General features: G+C 41.0%; 1 protein-coding gene and 1 long non-coding RNA gene across 43 annotated transcripts; both read left to right on the forward strand.

The window, feature by feature from the left end:
• The first annotated feature begins 4,172 nt into the window (after positions 1-4,172).
• LOC118375316 (metastasis-associated in colon cancer protein 1) lies at positions 4,173-10,670 on the forward strand. Its single transcript, XM_052517577.1, is given in 7 exon segments — positions 4,173-4,316; positions 5,731-5,856; positions 6,272-6,934; positions 6,937-8,203; positions 8,205-8,322; positions 8,485-8,673; positions 8,970-10,670. Coding segments are annotated over 7 exon segments (2,574 nt in total). The 5' UTR covers positions 4,173-4,309; the 3' UTR covers positions 9,174-10,670.
• Positions 10,671-12,428: 1,758 nt separating this feature from the next.
• LOC127929598 (uncharacterized) lies at positions 12,429-19,542 on the forward strand. 42 transcript variants are annotated; one of them, XR_008135347.1, is made up of 8 exons: positions 12,429-13,706; positions 13,803-13,834; positions 13,963-14,154; positions 14,485-14,580; positions 15,703-15,766; positions 15,893-15,924; positions 16,548-16,643; positions 16,835-19,542. It is a non-coding gene; the product is annotated as an uncharacterized LOC127929598 (long non-coding RNA). The 42 variants fall into 42 exon arrangements; XR_008135351.1 differs by having other exon boundaries at positions 13,995-14,154; XR_008135303.1 differs by lacking the exon at positions 12,429-13,706 and having other exon boundaries at positions 13,713-14,154; positions 16,835-17,854; positions 17,983-19,542.
• Positions 19,543-20,300: the final 758 nt, after the last annotated feature.

The raw sequence follows: 20,300 nt of genomic DNA on the forward strand, positions 1-20,300 counted from the left end.
GGCTAGTGATACATTTTTTAAACATACATTTCCATAAATTTCCATTACTAAAGTGGCTGGAGTTGAGTCAGTATGTTGGCAGCAGCCACTCAATGTTAGTGGTGGCTGTTTAACAGTCTGATGGCCTTGAGATAGAAGCTGTTTTTCAGTCTCAGGATATGTGGTTTCCAATTTACATAGAGACAAACAGAGAACACAGGTATAAATACACAGGGATAATGGGAAAGATGGGCGACACAGATGAAACAGATCGGGCATGACAAGACTTGCTTGGGCCAAGAAACATGAGCAATGGACATTAGTCTGGTGGAAATCTGTTCTTTGGTCTGATGAGTCCAAATTTGAGATTTTTGGGTCCAACTGCTGTGTCTTTGTGAGACGCAGAGTATGTGAATGGATGACATCGCATATGTGGTTCCGACTGTGAAGCATGGAGGAGGAGGTGTTGTGGTGTGGGGGGGCTTTGCTGGTGACACTGTCTGTGATTTATTTAGTATTCAAGGCACACTTAACCAGCATGGCTGCCACAGCATTCTGCAGCGATACTCCATCCCATCTGGATTGTGCTTAGTGGGACTATCATTTGTTTTTCAACAGGACAATGACCCAACACACCTCCAGGCTGTGTAAGGGCTATTTGACCAAGAAGAAGAGTGATGGAGTGATGCATCAGATGAAATGGTCTCCACAATCACCTGACTGCAACCCAATTGAGATGGTTTGGGATGAGTTGGACCGCAGAGTGAAGGAAAAGCAGACAACAAGTGCTCAGTATATGTGACACCTCCTTCAAGACTGTTGTAAAAACATTCCAGGTGAACTTGTTTGAGAGAATGCCAAGAGTGTGCAAAACTGTCATCAATGCAAAGGTGCCAACTTTGAAGAATCTAAAATCTAAAATCTATTTTGATTTGTTTAACACCTTTTTGGTTACTACATGATTCCATATGTGTTATTTCATAGTTGTGATGCCTTCACTATTATTGTACAATGTAGAAAATAGTCCAAATAAAGAAAAGCTCTTGAAGGAGTAGGTGTATCCAAACCTTTGACTGGTACAGTACTTCTTTCCTTCCTAGCTGGTTTAGACATGTATTCATACATGTTGCTGGTCTGAAGTTCGCAGTTAGTGGCAGTTGTGAAGTAAAAAAATATATATAATAATTATAATCTCTTCTAGCCCATAGACTGCTTTCAGGGCAATGAATCGTCTAATGTTGTAATTTGGGTAAACTATCTTCATGCAATTCGAACATGCTGCTGCCCCAAAGTTAACTGTTAAAAAATATTTGAAATGCTGAATACAGTCTCTTCTGGCTAATAGATGACTTCCAGTGGTTCTCAACCTTTTTTACTGTACCACCAATTTAATTTAGCTCTGCTCGGAGTGCCCCTGAAGGATCCCTCATGTGCTATTTACCAGTAGGCCTATGGTCTCATGAGTCTTCTCAAGTACCCTCTGTGTGTAGGTCAAGTACCCGTAGCGGTCCAAGTAGACCTGGTAGGGAACCACTGATGTAAGTAATGTTGTAATTTGGGTGAACTATCCCTTTAATACAAAGTGATTCACATATTGCTACTTTCCACAGAGACTCTAGCCCCATTTATACCTGGTTCTAACATGCGTCCCTTGTCTTGATCTTGTCCACATTCAGATTGTGGCCACATTTTTAGACAGGTGTAGATGATTAACAGATGCATTATGAACTGATTTTGATCAGATTTTATAAGTGTAAACGGATAAGATTGGGACAAGATCAGGACAAAGGATGCATGTTTGTGGCAGTTATAAACGGGCCTTATGATGATGTCCATGTCTCATTTTTGAGTAGCAAGGCTCTATATGAGGGGAAAGATGTTTTCACTCAATGTACATTCAGTCAGTCATCTAGTAAATGTTTATCCTGACACAACAACACTTTAAGAGCACCACTAGAGAGCAGACTTTAGTCAACTTTCTCAACAGCGTAGTATCTAACCAGCATTGTGATGCAAGTTTGTTTAAGGATGACCAGTAGGAGGCATATCTAAGGTGAATGCACCAATTTGTAAGTCGCTCTGGATAAGAGCGTCTGCTAAATGACTTAAATGTAAATGTAAATGTAAATATCTGTCTCACTTCTTTCAAGTCATTGTCAGTAGAGTTGTCCTAAGCATCGACTACTACAGTACCAGTTTCAGGGGTATGATATGTACAATACTGAAATATTTGATCAATCATGTTTTATCAAAAAAAGTTTTAATTTGAGGTTTGAGTACCAAAAGGGCATAACCTTAATCTGTAAGTGAAGTTTTATTTGCATTTTGCCTTTCACAATAATTGTATGTGTTACCCAGAGTTTTAAATAGGTGCTGTATGACCACCTTTCCCCCATAGAAAATGAACATTCATAATCTACTCAGGAGCGCTTAGTCGCATTCCTCCAACACCAGCTACTTTCAGAGACCAAGGTCAACACGACACCACACCGGCTCAGGCCACAATAATAGTGGTTCTGGCCACAATTCATCCACATCAACTTTTCATTGATTTTGGACATTGGGTTTGGATATTGAGTTTGCATATTGGGTTTGGATATTGAGTTTGCATATTGGGTTTGGATATTGAGTTTAGACAAGATATATGAGTGCAAACTCAACACCACAAACATATGGTGTGCTTTTTTTTAATATAGTTTTTAAAAATATTTGTATTTCATCTTTATTTAACCAGGTAGGCAAGTTGAGAACAAGTTCTCATTTACAATTGCGACCTGGCCAAGATAAAGCAAAGCAGTTCGACACATACAACGACACAGAGTTACACATGGAGTAAAAACAAACATACAGTCAATAATACAGTAGAAACAAGTCTATATACGATGTGAGCAAATGAGGTGAGAAGGGAGGTAAAGGCAAAAAAAAGGCCATGGTGGCAAAGTAAATACAATATAGCAAGTAAAACACTGGAATGGTAGATTTGCAGTGGAAGAATGTGCAAAGTAGAAATAAAAAATTTGGGGTGCAAAGGAGCAAAATAAATAAATAAATAAATAAATAAAATGCAATAAATACAGTAGGGAAAGAGGTAGTTGTTTGGGCTAAATTATAGGTGGGCTATGTACAGGTGCAGTAATCTGTGAGCTGCTCTGACAGCTGATGCTTAAAGCTAGTGAGGGAGATAAGTGTTTCCAGTTTCAGAGATTTTTGTAGTTCGTTCCAGTCATTGGCAGCAGAGAACTGGACGGAGAGGCGACCAAAGAAAGAATTGGTTTTGGGGGTGACCAGAGAGATACCTGCTGGACCAGGTGGGTGATGCTATGTGACCAGCGAGCTGAGATAAGGGGAGACTTTACCTAGCAGGGTCTTGTAGATGACATGGAGCCAGTGGGTTTGGCGACGAGTATGAAGCGAGGGCCAGCCGACGAGAGCGTACAGGTCGCAATGATGGGTAGTATAAGGGGCTTTGGGGAGAAAACAGATGGCACTGTGATAGACTGCATCCAATTTGTTGAGTAAAGTATTGGAGGCTATTTTGTAAATGACATCGCCGAAGTCGATGTCATACAAGGGTATGTTTGGCAGCATGAGTGAAGGATGCTTTGTTGCGAAATAGGAAGCCGATTCTAGATTTAACTAAGAATCTCAAATCTCAAAAATATTTTGATTTGTTTAACACTTTTTTGGTTACTACATGATTCCATATGTGTTATTTCATAGTTTTGATGTCTTCACTATTAATCTAAAATGTAGAAAATAGTAAAAAATAAAGAAAAACCCTTGAGTGAGTAGGTATGTCCAAACACATACACTAAATGCACTCACAATATATAACTTCTAATCAAAACTCTTTGTTTAAAGCAATTAGTAAATAGCTTATACATGTGTTATTATGACCCATTATTTATAATAGCTTAAATGATTATGCATGATGAGCCAATTTTGTAATTGAACTGTCTGCCCTTCACATAATTGCATCCGCGGGAGAAAAAAAAAAGTATCTCTACCGTAATGACAGAACACTGAACCGACCTAGTTTCTGCTGCAGTTTCAGGTGTTGCAACACTCTTTGCGTAAATACAGGATTGCATTACGGATATTGTAGTTTTATAATAAAATTAAACCAGCTAATTTGAAGAGTAGCCTCATTGTTTTGAACTACTAGTCCCGGAATGCTTGTAGTTTCAAAGCAAACAGAAGTTGAGAGTTGTGGCGTGAAGGTGTAAAGATATGATTTGGTTAGTGTCTAAATAAGGCTATGGCGGAAACCTTATTACCATGGATCAAAAGTGAGATTCCCCGACATCTCTGATACACAGTTTGGCGAGACATGGTAAGTAAGTATTGTTATAATATTTCTGCTCTTCTTACCGACGCTGGAAATTGTAGGCAAGTGTACAAATCTAGTAGCTGAACGGAATCATAACATTTGTATGAACATAGTACAGGTAGGTCTATCTTTTGTTTGAAAGTTTGACATCGACGCTATATATTTATTTATTTATGTATTATTATATATATATTTCATCTTACAGAACTACATAGCCACTGGTTTACCGTAGTTGAAGCGCACAAGCGAGCGTTTGTAATACACCTGTTGACTGCGGAAACAGTATTTTTGTAAATCTGGCATAGACAGAGGAGCAGCATTTATACATGTGAAAAAACAACTATTACGTAGTCATACTGTATGTAGCCAAATGTTGATGATGGTTTTGTCGATGATGATGGTTTATTCACAGCTAGCTCTGTCTCTATATATTTTCTCAACTATACGGCAGACTATCCAACAGGTGCGCCTGAACAAGGCTTCTGTATTTCGAGATAACGCGAAGGTGAAATTCGACAGGAGGGTTGGCTACCCCCCCACCCACACACACACACACACACACACACACACACACACACACACACACACACACACACACACACACACACACACACACACACACACACACACCAACCCACCCACCCACACATTAAAGAATCGGCTTTGCGGAATAACTGATTGTTGAATCCCAGACAAGAGCAACCTGTTTGTGTGCACTCGTGTACAAACCAAATTAATTATTACTGACTCACTGCGACAGCAACATAGGGTATACATGAATGATAAGAAGTATCCCTTTACCCAAACAAATTACAGCCTGAATGAATTCATGTTTTATTCTCTGTAAAATAGGTTACCTCAAACTAATCTCACAGGTAGCCCCAGGTAAAGAATCTCAGGTGTGAACCAGTGTGGAGGAAAATGACTAACAATGGCATAGGGCTGGGCAATCGGGCCCGAAAATATGAATTTGAGATATCGGCCAGCCCTACTACGGCACCACAAAACAATTTTAGGTAAAGGAAAGAAACTAGACCTATATAGATATGTTGTTTCTCTGTGTTTTCATAGGCTTTTTTTAGATTCCGCTGTAGGCTACTTTATCCTTATTCTTAAACTATCGTGTTTGTAGCCACGTTTTATAGAATAAACAGCCAGGGTAGAAAACATATAACATTGGCCAATATATGTTAGCGACCTTAACTCGACACCTAGCGACCTTGTCAAGTGGTTCGGACCTCTTGGCATAACGGTTAATGTCTTGGCTTCACAGCCGCTGGACCCGAATTCGAGCCGGCAACCCTCCGAATTCTGAAAAATATTATATAGGTTATACTGTGTACTCTATAATATTATGCCAACTGATTGCAATTTGAGGTGTAGTAATTGTGTATGTAACTTATGAATCTTAATGTTTACAGATGTAAAGATGGCAGCTGTCAGAGCAAAGTCATTTCGTCGCCAAGGAAGTCTCATTAGGAGCAAATCTGAGGGGACGTTGATTGATCTAGAGGACACTGGAACGCTGAACATCAACAATTTAAATGGTAGCCTACTCTAACGTTTATGAAATATATTGTCTTTGAACTAGATGTCATTAATAGTTTTCCAAAAATCGGGTAACTTTCCCAGGTTTTCCGGAGATTCCAGTTGGAAGATTCACAGAATCAGGAGAGAATAAGCAGGAAATCCAGAAACGGGATTTTTGGGAAGCCTGGTAGTCTTGGGAAAGTTACTAGATGTTTGCAACCCTGGTTATGAAACAGTTTCAAATAGAGGATTGCATTATGTGTTTTGTACAGTAGCTCCTTTGAGTGGTACCCTCGTTTAAAATAATGCCTCTTTAAAGAGCAACAACCAGTATTGAAGCCCATTCTGTGTGATTTTACCATGCTCTCATATGTATGTTTTATATTAGTACGTAAGGCTTTGATTTGACACAGATATTTTGTATTTTCACAGGGAGTAGTTACATAATAAATCAAGTGACAAAACATTCAGAGTGGCCTGTGTTGCAGCCGGAGGTCAAACATGGAAGGCAAACCACAAATCCATTCTGGAACAAACTGTCTATATCCAATCCGTTTTTGGATGACATTTTACACACAAACAATGACAAAACATTAAGCAACGCTGATCTATCAGTACAGAAAGATGAACCTTCGACTCTGTTTGACAGTGAGAACTTTGACGCCAGTAGCACATCTTCGGACGAAACAAACTTTGCCCATTTTGCGGATACGAAGCAAAAGAGCATAAGACAATCAGGGAGATGGAGGAGTGCCTCGGATATTCTCGGCGACCAGGAGAGAAAGGAACCGAAAAGGGAAAACGGCCTCAAATTGTCAGCAGGCCCATTTCTGAATGCAGATTTCGAGTGGTTGAAAAATGACCGGGAGGCTTACAAAATGGCCTGGTTGAGTCACAGGCAGCTAACGAGGTCATGTCTTGACCTAGGCCTGATGAGTCAGAGTCCTGGATGGGCCCAGACCCAAGCCACCGACTCTCAGATAGTCTGCAAGATAGGTCACAGCGGAGGGTCACTACAGTTACCAGACTCTGATATTACCGCCCATATCCCAGAGGGCCATGTTCCTGCTGGGGAGGTTCAGGAGGTTGCACTGAAAGCCATCCTGGAGCCCCTCATGGGCTGAATAACAACTACATGACAACCGTGAGTCCGCTCCTGGAGGTGAGTCTCAGCAACACGAGCGGAAAGGAATCCATCACACTGGAAATGAAAATGGTCGCGGAGGTCAAGAAGGATCCGATAAGTCAGGTCATGACCACATTTGTGGGACTAGTGTCCAACAAGAGAGAGGGACCTTATCAGAAAGTCAAGGACTGTTACATTTACAAGAACATCATGCAGATGAATCTTCAAGACTTAAAGTCTAATTTCTATGTTATTGTAGCCGCAGAGGCCTCGGTTATCCAGCCCCCTGCTACATCCGTTTGGGATTACCTGGATCGTCAAGTCACCGTCGCCGTTTATGGCCCAAAGTATATCCATCCATCTTTCAAAGTGGTCGTGGTCGTTTCTTGCCACGATAACGTTCCACCGAGGCTTCCGTTCTCAGATATCCACAGGGGCAACAGAAACTTGCCCCCCCTGGTGCTACAGCTCTGGGAGAAGCACCAGTTTAGCCCAGAGAGACTGAATGACCTACACATTGTGACTTCCATCATAGCGTCAAAGTTCGAAGTCAAAGCCCAGGATAAAAGGAAAGAAGTGAAACAAGGGCTACTCAAACTGGGTAAAGTCATTCACCTGCCTCTTGAGCTGGCCAAGATGGGCAATGGGGAGATGGATTCCTTTAAACTATGCCTCCAGGTGAGGGATTCAAACAGTGTCACAGTAGCAGAGTTCCAGGTGTCTTCCCCTGCAGCGGCACCTATTCGCTCTGAAAAGCGAGATCCCATGCGAAACAAAATGTGTCAATCGCTATCTATACCGGAGGAATCCGTCCCAGAGTTCCCAAAATTCTGGACCAGACCTGTGAAGGTGCAGTGTTACGGGGTGGCACTGAAGTCAGTGCTCCGTCAACCGCGAGTGGAGTACCTCCTGGAGTACTTCAAGGGTGACACCGTGGCTCTCCTCTCCAGAGAGACCGTGAGGTCGGTGGGCCAGTCCAAAGTCAAGGAGTGGTACATCGGCTTCCTCCGAGGCAGGACCGGCCTGGTCCATTGCAAGAACGTCAAGCTCATCACCCGAGACCAAGTGATCGACTTCAACAGCACTGACTTCACCACCGAGACCCTCTTGGACAACATGGCACTGCCGTTCAAGAAGCTCACCTACATCTACTCAGACATCCAGACACTGGTGACTGAACACATCCTCAGCTGGAGGGGCTTCGCTGATGCCCTGGGCTACTCGAGCTTGTTGCTGGACAATCACACGGAGACATGCTGAAACAGAGGCTGAGAAGGTGGCCTGCGTGCTGGAGAAACTGAAGGAGGACTGCCACACTGAGAACAGCAAGAAGAAGTTCCAGCACAAGCTCATGATCGTAAGTGTAGAAAGGACGGGGCATGTTTGATAGTATTCCGGTTTAGAGAAGAATCTTCAAACCAGCTTGACCTTTGTTTTGAATGACCTTTTCTCTTTTCCAATTGCGCTTCATTTGTTGAATTCCAAGTAAGTGTTTTGTATGTTGCTTTTTCCATCCTAGGGTTTGTTGAAGATGGACTCTCAGGCTCTAGTGGCTCATCTGATCCAGAACACAGTCATCCTGTCCACAGCGGTGGAGCTGGGTATCAGGTGGAGGGAGCTCGCTGAGAGGCTGGGGAAACTCTCCAGTGCTCAGATCGCTGCTTACGAGGCACCACACCGGGGGAAGAGTGGAGAAGTTAGCGCCGTGGTTAGTTAATTTGACTTTTATTTGTTCTATTTAGGAAAATGTGTTGTTCTTAGGAGATCATCCCTTCATGATCTCATTGGATCAACAGACAACGATTAGGGAGGCTGTACCAATACTTTTATTTGTATAGTCCATTATAGATGGGCTGTAGATTTATTTTCACTGCCTTCATTGTACCATTTACACCCTCCTGTATCCTGTGCATATGACGAATAAATTCTGATTTGATAGTTAGTTGATAGTTCGACAATCTATCAACTGAACTGAACTTGTGGATCCTCCTCTCTCTATTGTAGTCTATGTGGAAACCTGCCTATGACTTCCTGTACTCATGGAGCCAGCTGTACGGAGAGGGCTACCAGGACATGATCCAGGACCTCCACCTGGCCCTGGACAAGATGAAGAGCCCAATCACCAGACAGTGGAGGCAGCTGACCGGGGCGCTAATCGCAGTCAACTGTCTGGAGATCCTCAGGGTCTCAGCCTTCCCCAAACCATAGAACCCCACTGAGGAGAAGAATGAGCACGATGGAGAGCTCAAATGGGTAACAACTGTAGAACTGAGGCCACAGAGGCCCTTCGATCAAGCTTACTGCAGTTCCCACTATCTTTGAATACGGAGGTCCTTGTTACGATGCAGAGGGGGAGGTGAAGATAAAGTCAATGTTTGTTCTTGTTCTTGTATTGTGCCGTGTCTTTGCCCACTTTGTCAGAGTTTCTTCTTCGAGTTCAGTTCATGTCGTAAACATAATTATAGCTATATTTAATTATTCATTGTGGCTAGACACTTAAACTGTATTGCTAGATTTTGTTCATACAAAGCCAGAACCAGTGTACGAACATAAATCTCAGCCATATTAACCATATGTATCTTTACATGAGTTTCATAAAGGCTTCGTTTTGATAATTTGTCTAACAGATATCTGCTTCCTTTGACATAATTTCTTAAGACAAAACAGCAGAAACTATATTGAGGTCTGTTACTTTTGGGTTTTTCTGTTAGACACTATGTGATAGCGCTTGTTATTGATTTGACATTAATAGTAAGGCAACATACAGTAGAGTTAGCACTTCCAGTTGTCACACGGTTTTATACCTTTTATATTTTATGTTACAATGTTACATGAAATACAGAGCCTGGTTTTTCATTACATTTTACATGTATTTACGTTTATTTTAGCTGTATTTACGCTAATTCTGGTTAAGGTTGGAAGGGATTACATTTGTTTTATCTGCCAGATCCAATCCTCAGTATTTAGATTGCTATTTTTTAACAGTGTCTTAAGCCCATACACTCAAACCTTTTTCAGTGCATTTAGTTTTGTCTACTTGAAAATAGCATATTATGTTAAAATATATTTTAAATATGTAATATAATGTAAAACAACCTTGTGATTTTTCTGAAATATAATATTTCACAACGTTGATTTATAACTGAAATGGTGACCTGGTGTGTATGAAGTATGAATTAATATCACTTACATTTTGACAGATAAGTAATATATGACTATTTAAATGAATTGTCAACTACAGTAGTTAATTGAGAAGATCAATTATTTATGTTCTAGTTCATCACCAGGTTGTGAATCACATGTTTTGTAAGAGTAGCAGGGATAGTGAGCAGTAAGGGTCTGTGTCTTGCATTGTGGGTAGTGTAATAATGTGACAAGATACTACGAGTAGTGTCATGCGGTTCACTTTGGTCTCGAACATGTCACATCCGTTCAGTTAAAGATAAATGAGAATATTTCGTTTTCGTTAGGGACTTGCATTGACCCTAATACTGAAGTCTGTTCATAGAGGGGGATGATTGAAACGACTTGATTTACCATGACAATAACACTTTAATTACATAGGCCTAGATCACGTTCTCTGTATAGACAGATTGTATCCACAGAGGAAACCCTTCAGTTAAAAGACCTGAAGCTGAAATTCATCTGAAACGCCCAATCCTAACTCCCCAATTTATAAGCAATAAATCCTGTCCTTGAACCCTATATATTATTGAATCCTGTCCTTGAACCCTATATATTATTGAATCCTGTCCTTGAACCCTATATATAATTGAATCCTGTCCTTGAACCCTATATATAATTGAATCCTGTCCTTGAACCCTATATATTATTGAATCCTGTCCTTGAACCCTATATATTATTGAATCTTGTCCTAGAATTTTTCTGGCTGTGTGTTTTCTGTTGACTTACTCTTGTTGACCTTTTTAGTTTGACTTTCTCTCCTCTGTTTATTTAAGCTGGTTTCAACTGAGAGTTGCATTGTATGGTCTTTAGTCTTTATCTGTTGGCGTTGGCAACGGGGAAGCTCAGGATGTCTATCCTGTTTCTGTTCTGTATTACAGGTGAATGTTGTGACTGCATACATTCTGGCTTAAAATATAAGAACAAATAAATATACAGTATATCATAAAAGTGAGTACACCCCTCACATTTTTGTAAATATGAGTATATATTTTCATGTGACAACACTGAAGAAATGACACTTTGCTACAATGTAAAGTAGTGAGTGTACAGCTTGTATAACCGTGTAAATTTGGGGTCCTCAACACATAGCCATTAATGTCTAAACCACTGGCAACAAAAGTGAGTACACCCCTAAGTGAAAATTTTGTGTGGCCACCATCATTTTCCAGCACTATCTTAACCCTCTTGGGCATGGAGTTCACCAGAGCTTCACAGATTGCCACTGGAGTCCTCTTCCACTCCTCCATGACGACATCACAGAGCTGGTGGATGTTAAGAGACCTTGCACTCCTCCAACTTCCGTTTGAGGATGTCCCGCAGATGCTCAATAGGGTTTAGGTCTGGAGACATGCTTGGCCAGTCCATCACCTTTACCCTCAGCTTCTTTAGCAAGGCAGTGGTCGTCTTGGGAGGTGTGTTTGTGGTCGTTATCATGTTGGAATACTGCCCTGCGGCCCAGTCTCCGAAGGGAGGGGATCATGCTCTGCTTCAGTATGTCACAGTACATGTTGACATTCATGGTTCCCTCAATGAACTGTAGCTCCCCAGTGCCGGCAGCACTCATGCAGTCCCAGACCATGACACTCCCACCACCAGGCAAGAAACACTTTTCTTTGTACTCCTCACCTGGTTGCCGCCACACATGCTTGACACCATCTGAACCAAATAAGTTTATCTTGGTCTCATTAGACCACAGGACATGGTTCCAGTAATCAATGTCCTTAGTCTGCTTGTCTTCAGCAAACTGTTTGCGGGGTTTCTTGTGCATCATCTTTAGAATAGGCTTCCTTCTGGGATGACAGCCATGCAGACCAATTTGATGCAGTGTACGGCGTATGGTCTGAGCACTGACAGGCTGACCCCCCCCCCCTTCAACCTCTGCAGCAATGCTGGCAGCACTCATACCATACGTTTATTTCCCAAAGACAACCTCTGGATATGACGCTGAGCACGTGCACTCAACTTCTTTGGTCGACCATGGTGAGGCCTGTTCTGAGTGGAACCTGTCCAGTTAAACCGCTGTATGGTCTTGGCCACCGTGCTGCAGCTCAGTTTCAGGGTCTTTGCAATCGTCTTATAGCTCAGGCCATCTTTATGTAGAGCAACAATTATTTTTTCAGATCCTCAGAGAGTTCTTTGCCATGAGGTGCCATGTTGAACTTCCAGTGACCAGTCAGTATGAGGGAGTGTGAGAGCGATGACACCAAATTTAACACACCGGCTCCTCATTCACACCTGAGACCATGTAACACTAATGAGTCACATGACACCGGGAGGGAAAATGGCTAATTGGGTCCAATTTTGACATTTTCACTTAGGGGTGTACTCACTTTTGTTGCCAGCGGTTTAGACATTAATGGCTGTGCGTTGAGTTGTTTTGAGGGGACAGCAAATTTACACTGTTATACAGGCTGTACACTCACTACTTTACATTGTAGCAAAGTGTCATTTCTTCAGTGTTGTCACATGAAAAGATATACTCAAATATTTACAAAAATGTGAGGGGTGTACTCACTTTTGTGATATACTGTATAATATACTGTATGTACCTCCTTCCTGCTACATTTACAGTCCTAAAGCAATATGTTCTGTATAGTTTTAAACAATGGCTGTTACATTATAACTAGTGACATATCTTGTCATTGAAGTGATTTCTAGTTCATCTGTTGTTGACACCAGAGAGACAATAGTCTTATTCAATATCCTGGTAATATTCCATCCAGATAGTGGACCAGTGACATGTTACTGGACCAGCATCAAGTGTAGATTAATTATGGAGCTGTGACACTTCATTTATACATGGGAAGACTACATCTCACTGGGCAAAACATCAAGTGATTGATGGATAAAACTCTGCGATTAATTGGGTGATCTAATTTCTCCCGCACTGAAATGGAAGTCCGGGCCGATCCCAGATCAGGCTGAGCAAGTCAAAACTTTGCCATGCGAGGGCGGAGGCACAAAGGGAGCTGTAAAACACCAGAGTGGAGAATACACTGAAGTCAATAGCCCGCACTGACTGAAACTTTAGATTGATTTATAAAGGGATTCTGTGACTCTGACCGACGCTTGAATGTGCACTTTAAAAGGCGGGGCAATAGCTGAGATCCTATATGACATTTCAAGCACTATGGGACGCTTTCCCAGACACAGATTAGGTCTAGTAATGGACTAACAATACATCTCAACAGAGAATCTCCATTGAAAGTTATTTTTTGTCCAGGACTATATAGGCTTAATCAGTGTCTGGGAAAAAGGCCCTACGTGGTGCTAAATGTACAGTAACAGTCAACACCAACCCCTCATTCTGCAATGAGGAAACAAGAAATTGTTACTATGTATTTTCATATACACGTAAAAAGAGGGATGGATATCACTCCTCCAGCTTGCAGGGGCAGTATTCTTTCCTTCTCTGCCAGACTGGTCAGCAGCATGAGAGACAGAGTTCATGTGTTGTCATGTGTTGCTGCCATGCTGTGTTGTTGTCTTAGGTCTCTCTTTATGTAGTGTTGTGGTGTCTTAGGTCTCTCTTTATGAAATATTGTGGTGTCTTAGGTCTCTCTTGATGTAGTGTTGTGGTGTCTTAGGTCTCTCTGTATGAAGTGTTGTGGTGTCTTCGGTCTCTCTTTATGAAATATTGTGGTGTCTTAGGTCTCTCTTGGTGTAGTGTTGTGGTGTCTTAGGTCTCTCTTTATGAAGTGTTGTGGTGTCTTAGGTCTCTCTTTATGAAATATTGTGGTGTCTTAGGTCTCTCTTGGTGTAGTGTTGTGGTGTCTTAGGTCTCTCTTTATGTAGTGTTGTGGTGTCTTAGGTCTCTCTTTATGTAGTGTTGTGGTGTCTTAGGTCTCTCTTTATGTAGTGTTGTGGTGTCTTAGGTCTCTCTTTATGTAGTGTTGTGGTGTCTTAGGTCTCTCTTTATGTAGTGTTGTGGTGTCTTAGGTCTCTCTTTATGTAGTGTTGTGGTGTCTTAGGTCTCTCTTTATGTAGTGTTGTGGTGTCTTAGGTCTCTCTTTATGAAGTGTTGTGGTGTCTTAGGTCTCTCTTTATGTAGTGTTGTTGTCTTGGTGTCTTTTTAGAAATGTTGTGGTGTCTTAGGTCTCTTTATTAGTGTTGTGGTGTCTTAGGTCTCTTTATGTAGTGTTGTGTGTGTCTTGAAGTGTCTTAGGTCTCTTTATGTAGTGTTGTGGTGTCTTAGGTCTCTCTTTATGTAGTGTTGTGGTGTCTTAGGTCTTTTGAAGTGTCTCTCTTTATGTAGTGTTGTGGTGTCTTAGGTCTCTCTTTATGAAGTGTTGTGGTGTCTTAGGTCTCTTTATGTAGTGTTGTGGTGTCTTAGGTCTCTCTTTATGTAGTGTTGTGGTGTCTTAGCTCTCTCTTTATGTAGTGTTGTGGTGTCTTAGGTCTCTCTTTATGTAGTGTTGTGGTGTCTTAGGTCTCTCTTTATGTAGTTTTGTGGTGTCTTAGGTCTCTCTTTATGAAGTGTTGTGGTGTCTTAGGTCTCTCTTTATGAAGTGTTGTGGTGTCTTAGGTCTCTCTTTATGTAGTTTTGTGGTGTCTTAGGTCTCTCTTTATGAAGTGTTGTTGTAGGTCTGTCTTAGTGTTGTGGGTCTTAGGTCTCTTTATGTAGTGTTGTGGTGTCTTAGGTCGCTCTTTATGTAGTGTTGTGGTGTCTTAGGTCTCTCTTTATGAAGTGTTGTGGTGTCTTAGGTCTCTCTTTATGTCTCTTTAAGTGTTGTGGTGTCTTAGGTCTCTTTATGTAGTGTTGTGGTGTCTTAGGTCTCTCTTTATTAGTGTTGTGGTGTCTTATGTAGTGTTGTGGTGTCTTAGGTCTCTCTTTATGTAGTGTTGTGGTGTCTTGTCTCTTTATGTAGTGTTGTGGTGTCTTAGGTCTCTCTTTATGTAGTGTTGTGGTGTCTTAGGTCTCTTTATGTAGTGTTGTGGTGTCTTAGGTCTCTCTTTATGTAGTGTTGTGGTGTCTTAGGTCTCTTTATGTAGTGTTGTGGTGTCTTAGGTCTCTCTTTATGAAGTGTTGTGGTGTCTTAGGTCTCTTTATGTAGTGTTGTGGTGTCTTAGGTCTCTCTTTATGTAGTGTTGTGGTGTCTTAGGTCTCTTTATGTAGTGTTGTGGTGTCTTAGGTCTCTCTTTATAGGTAGTGTTGTGGTGTCTTAGGTCTCTTTATGTAGTGTTGTGGTGTCTTAGGTCTCTCTTTATGTAGTGTTGTGGTGTCTTAGGTCTCTTTTTAGTGTTGTGGTGTAGTTAAGTGTTGTGGTGTCTTAGGTCTCTCTTTTATGTAGTGTTGTGGTGTCTTAGGTCTCTCTTTATGTAGTGTTGTGGTGTCTTAGGTCTCTTTATGTAGTGTTGTGGTGTCTTAGGTCTCTCTTTATGTAGTGTTGTGGTGTCTTAGGTCTTTATGTAGTGTTGTGGTGTCTTAGGTCTCTTTATGTAGTGTTGTGGTGTCTTAGGTCTCTCTTTATGTAGTGTTGTGGTGTCTTAGGTCTCTTTATGTAGTGTTGTGGTGTCTTAGGTCTCTTTATGTAGTGTTGTGGTGTCTTAGGTCTCTCTTTATTAAGTGTTGTGGTGTCTTAGGTCTCTCTTTATGTAGTGTTGTGGTGTCTTAGGTCTCTTTATGTAGTGTTGTGGTGTCTTAGGTCTCTCTTTATGTAGTGTTGTGGTGTCTTAGGTCTCTCTTTATGTAGTGTTGTGGTGTCTTAGGTCTCTCTTTATGAAGTGTTGTGGTGTCTTAGGTCTCTCTTTATTAAGTGTTGTGGTGTCTTAGGTCTCTTTATGTAGTGTTGTGGTGTCTTAGGTCTCTCTTTAAGTGTTGTGGTGTCTTAGGTCGCTCTTTATGTAGTGTTGTGGTGTCTTAGGTCTCTCTTTATGTAGTGTTGTGGTGTCTTAGGTCTCTTTATGTAGTGTTGTGGTGTCTTAGGTCTCTCTTTATGTAGTGTTGTGGTGTCTTAGGTCTCTTTATGTAGTGTTGTGGTGTCTTAGGTCTCTCTTTATGTAGTGTTGTGGTGTCTTAGGTCTCTTTATGTAGTGTTGTGGTGTCTTAGGTCTCTCTTTATGTAGTGTTGTGGTGTCTTAGGTCTCTTTATGTAGTGTTGTGGTGTCTTAGGTCTCTCTTTATGTAGTGTTGTGGTGTCTTAGGTCTCTTTATGTAGTGTTGTGGTGTCTTAGGTCTCTCTTTATTAAGTGTTGTGGTGTCTTAGGTCTCTCTTTATGTAGTGTTGTGGTGTCTTAGGTCTCTCTTTATGAAGTGTTGTGGTGTCTTAGGTCTCTTTTTATGAAGTGTTGTGGTGTCTTAGGTCTCTCTTTATGAAGTGTTGTGGTGTCTTAGGTCTCTTTATGTAGTGTTGTGGTGTCTTAGGTCTCTCTTTATGTAGTGTTGTGGTGTCTTAGGTCTCTCTTTATGTAGTGTTGTGGTGTCTTAGGTCTCTCTTTATGAAGTGTTGTGGTGTCTTAGGTCTCTCTTTATGAAGTGTTGTGGTGTCTTAGGTCTCTCTTTATGAAGTTTTGTGGTGTCTTAGGTCTCTCTTTATGAAGTGTTGTGGTGTCTTAGGTCTCTCTTTATGAAATGTTGTGGTGTCTTAGGTCTCTCTTTATGAAATGTTGTGGTGTCTTAGGTCGCTCTTTATGTAGTGTTGTGGTGTCTTAGGTCTCTCTTTTGAAATGTTGTGGTGTCTTAGGTCTCTCTTTATGAAGTTTTGTGCTGTCTTAGGACTCTCTTTATGAAGTTTTGTGGTGTCTTAGGTCTCTCTTTATGAAGTGTTGTGGTGTCTTAGGTCTCTTTATGTAGTGTTGTGGTGTCTTAGGTCTCTCTTTATGTAGTGTTGTGGTGTCTTAGGTCTCTCTTTATGTAGTGTTGTGGTGTCTTAGGTCTCTCTTTATGTAGTGTTGTGGTGTCTTAGGTCTCTCTTTATGTAGTGTTGTGGTGTCTTAGGTCTCTCTTTATGAAGTGTTGTGGTGTCTTAGGTCTCTCTTTATGAAGTGTTGTGGTGTCTTAGGTCTCTCTTTATGAAGTGTTGTGGTGTCTTAGGTCTCTCTTTATGTAGTGTTGTGGTGTCTTAGGTCTCTCTTTATTAAGTGTTGTGGTGTCTTAGGTCTCTCTTTATGTAGTGTTGTGGTGTCTTAGGTCTCTCTTTATGAAGTGTTGTGGTGTCTTAGGTCTCTTTTTATGAAATGTTGTGGTGTCTTAGGTCTCTCTTTATGAAGTGTTGTGGTGTCTTAGGTCTCTTTTTATGAAATGTTGTGGTGTCTTAGGTCTCTCTTTATGAAGTGTTGTGGTGTCTTAGGTCTCTTTATGTAGTGTTGTGGTGTCTTAGGTCTCTCTTTATGTAGTGTTGTGGTGTCTTAGCTCTCTCTTTATGTAGTGTTGTGGTGTCTTAGGTCTCTCTTTATGTAGTGTTGTGGTGTCTTAGGTCTCTCTTTATTAAGTGTTGTGGTGTCTTAGGTCTCTCTTTATGTAGTGTTGTGGTGTCTTAGGTCTCTCTTTATGTAGTGTTGTGGTGTCTTAGGTCTCTCTTTATGAAGTGTTGTGGTGTCTTAGGTCTCTTTTTATGAAATGTTGTGGTGTCTTAGGTCTCTCTTTATGAAGTGTTGTGGTGTCTTAGGTCTCTCTTTATGAAGTGTTGTGGTGTCTTAGGTCTCTCTTTATGAAGTGTTGTGGTGTCTTAGGTCTCTCTTTATGAAATGTTGTTGTGTCTTAGGTCTCTCTTTATGAAATGTTGTGGTGTCTTAGGTCTCTCTTTATGAAGTGTTGTGGTGTCTTAGGTCTCTCTTTATGATGTTTTGTGCTGTCTTAGGTCTCTCTTTATGAAGTTTTGTGGTGTCTTAGGTCTCTCTTTATGAAATGTTGTTGTGTCTTAGGTCTCTCTTTATGAAATGTTGTTGTGTCTCTTGTTGTGATGTGTGTTTTGTACTACAGTTTTATTTTTTATTCCAGCGCCAGTCCCAGTAGAAAGCCTTTTGTCTCTTGGTAGGCCAGCATTGTAAATCAGAATTTGTTCTTAACAGACTTGCCTAGTTTTAAATAAAAGTTCATAAAAAAATAATAAAACCAATCCCAGCGTTCAGATCAATTAGGTGGCCATTCAATGTGACGTAACCCAACACAAAGAAGTCCTGTTTTCCGGGTGAGGTTAAAGCACGGGTGAGCAGGCAGTAACACAAGGAGGACACCAAATCCAGTCCAGTTATCTGGCTCGTGTCCGACTGTTTCCTAGGAGAAGAGAGGAGGAACATAGAGGAGACATTTAGTGTTTATTCCTCACTATTAACATTAAAACATTTTCATCATAGGCAGAGCTAGAACCACAGTGTGTGGTTGAACATAGATACTAATCTGCCATCCTGAGCTTCCAAAGTCATGACAGTTCTCTGATGTGACAGGCTAGAGAGACTACTGTCAGTCTGGATTTCCACCACAGGCCAGGATGTCTGCCTATTTAGTCATTGACAGGTCCACACTTCCTGGGACAATTCCTCTGATTCACTTCCTTGCTTCAATAAAGAAACAGGTTGCTCAATTTATTACAAAAAACAAACAGATTAATCTGTTTAAATAATCAGTTTCCTTTTCAATCAGTTTCCTTCAATCACCAGTCACCACCATAGACAGGGAGATCTGCTTCATAGGAAACACTTTCATCATGTCTCATTTGAACGTGTACAAATGAATGCCACGTTTACACCATAATCTTCTGTCATTCAGGAAGTTCAAACAGAATTGATTGACTCAACCCTTCATCTAACGGTCTGGGCCTTTAGAGTAACACCATGTAGGTTATTGTTGTACAGTAATAGTTACTTTGTGGTTTCCTTTCACTAGACATGTTGAAGCCAGGCAGGTAGTGTTGCCTGTACCTGGTGAGCTGTTCTCCAAGATGGCGCTGGCTCTGACTTTCTTTACTCATTACTGGGAGCAGTGTGATGATGGAGGTAATGGCTGTAACATGCACTCACCTCTCTGGGACGGCACAGATCGTCACGTGTGAGATGTCAACATGCCTGGCTATCACTCTCTTAGTATCATACAGGAAGAGACAGTGAAATATTGTCTATATATTTAGGTCTGAGCTTACATGATGGAATATAGTTTCAGTGGCAGGGTTTTCTTCATTTAAAGTAAACAGGAAGGAAGAGACGGACGCAGCTTCCCTTTGTGAAGATGAAACAACACACCTGACATGTTTCATACTCCCAGGTGTCAGGTTACAGCGTGTGAACCTGTTCTACATTTAAATGATGTCATGTCTCAAGCTCAAGAAATGTGTGAAACATGTCTGTCACGTTCTGTTTTTTAACCGTGCTCATCTGTAACGCAACTTCCTGCACATGTTGAGAGTAGGTTAGAGTTAATGGTCGATTACAGAGTTAATTAAAATATTGTAATGTACCGAGTCGACTCCTAAATCTGTGACAGATTGTCGGTGCCTGTTGAATAAGACACACAGCTAATCCCCATGACCCTGTTTTGATGTTGGCATTACTGTAAATCACTGTCATTCTACTCATTGACGTCACATGATCAACCACATCAGACAGTGTCTCCTCTGCTCGGCCAGTTAAAGATGACGGCCATTTCCAAACACACAGGATGCGTCCCAAATGGCACCCTATTCCCTATATAGTGCACTAATACTGACCAGGGCCCATAGTAGGGCACTATGTATTGAATAGGGTGCCGTTTAGGATTTAGAAGGGACCCACTGTATTAATAGTACAGATAAATATATACATATTTTAAATGTTACAACTGTAGCTTGTATTTTTGAATACTGATTCTTTTTCAGGAACAAGAATTTGACTAAAGGATGCATCCTCTTCCACATACAACAACATACAACAACATACAACACTCATACATACATAATACAACACTCATACAACAACATACAACACTCATACAACAACATACAACAACATACAACAACATACAACAACATACAACAACATACAACACTCATACATACATCATACAACAACATACAACACTCATACAACAACATACAACACTCATACATACATAATACAACAACATACAACAACATACAACACTCATACATACATCATACAACAACATACAACACTCATACATACATAATACAACAACATACAACAACATACAACACTCATACATACATAATACAACAA

This window comes from Oncorhynchus keta, unplaced genomic scaffold (genome assembly GCF_023373465.1).
Source record: "Oncorhynchus keta strain PuntledgeMale-10-30-2019 unplaced genomic scaffold, Oket_V2 Un_scaffold_8559_pilon_pilon, whole genome shotgun sequence".
NCBI lineage: Eukaryota > Metazoa > Chordata > Actinopteri > Salmoniformes > Salmonidae > Oncorhynchus > Oncorhynchus keta.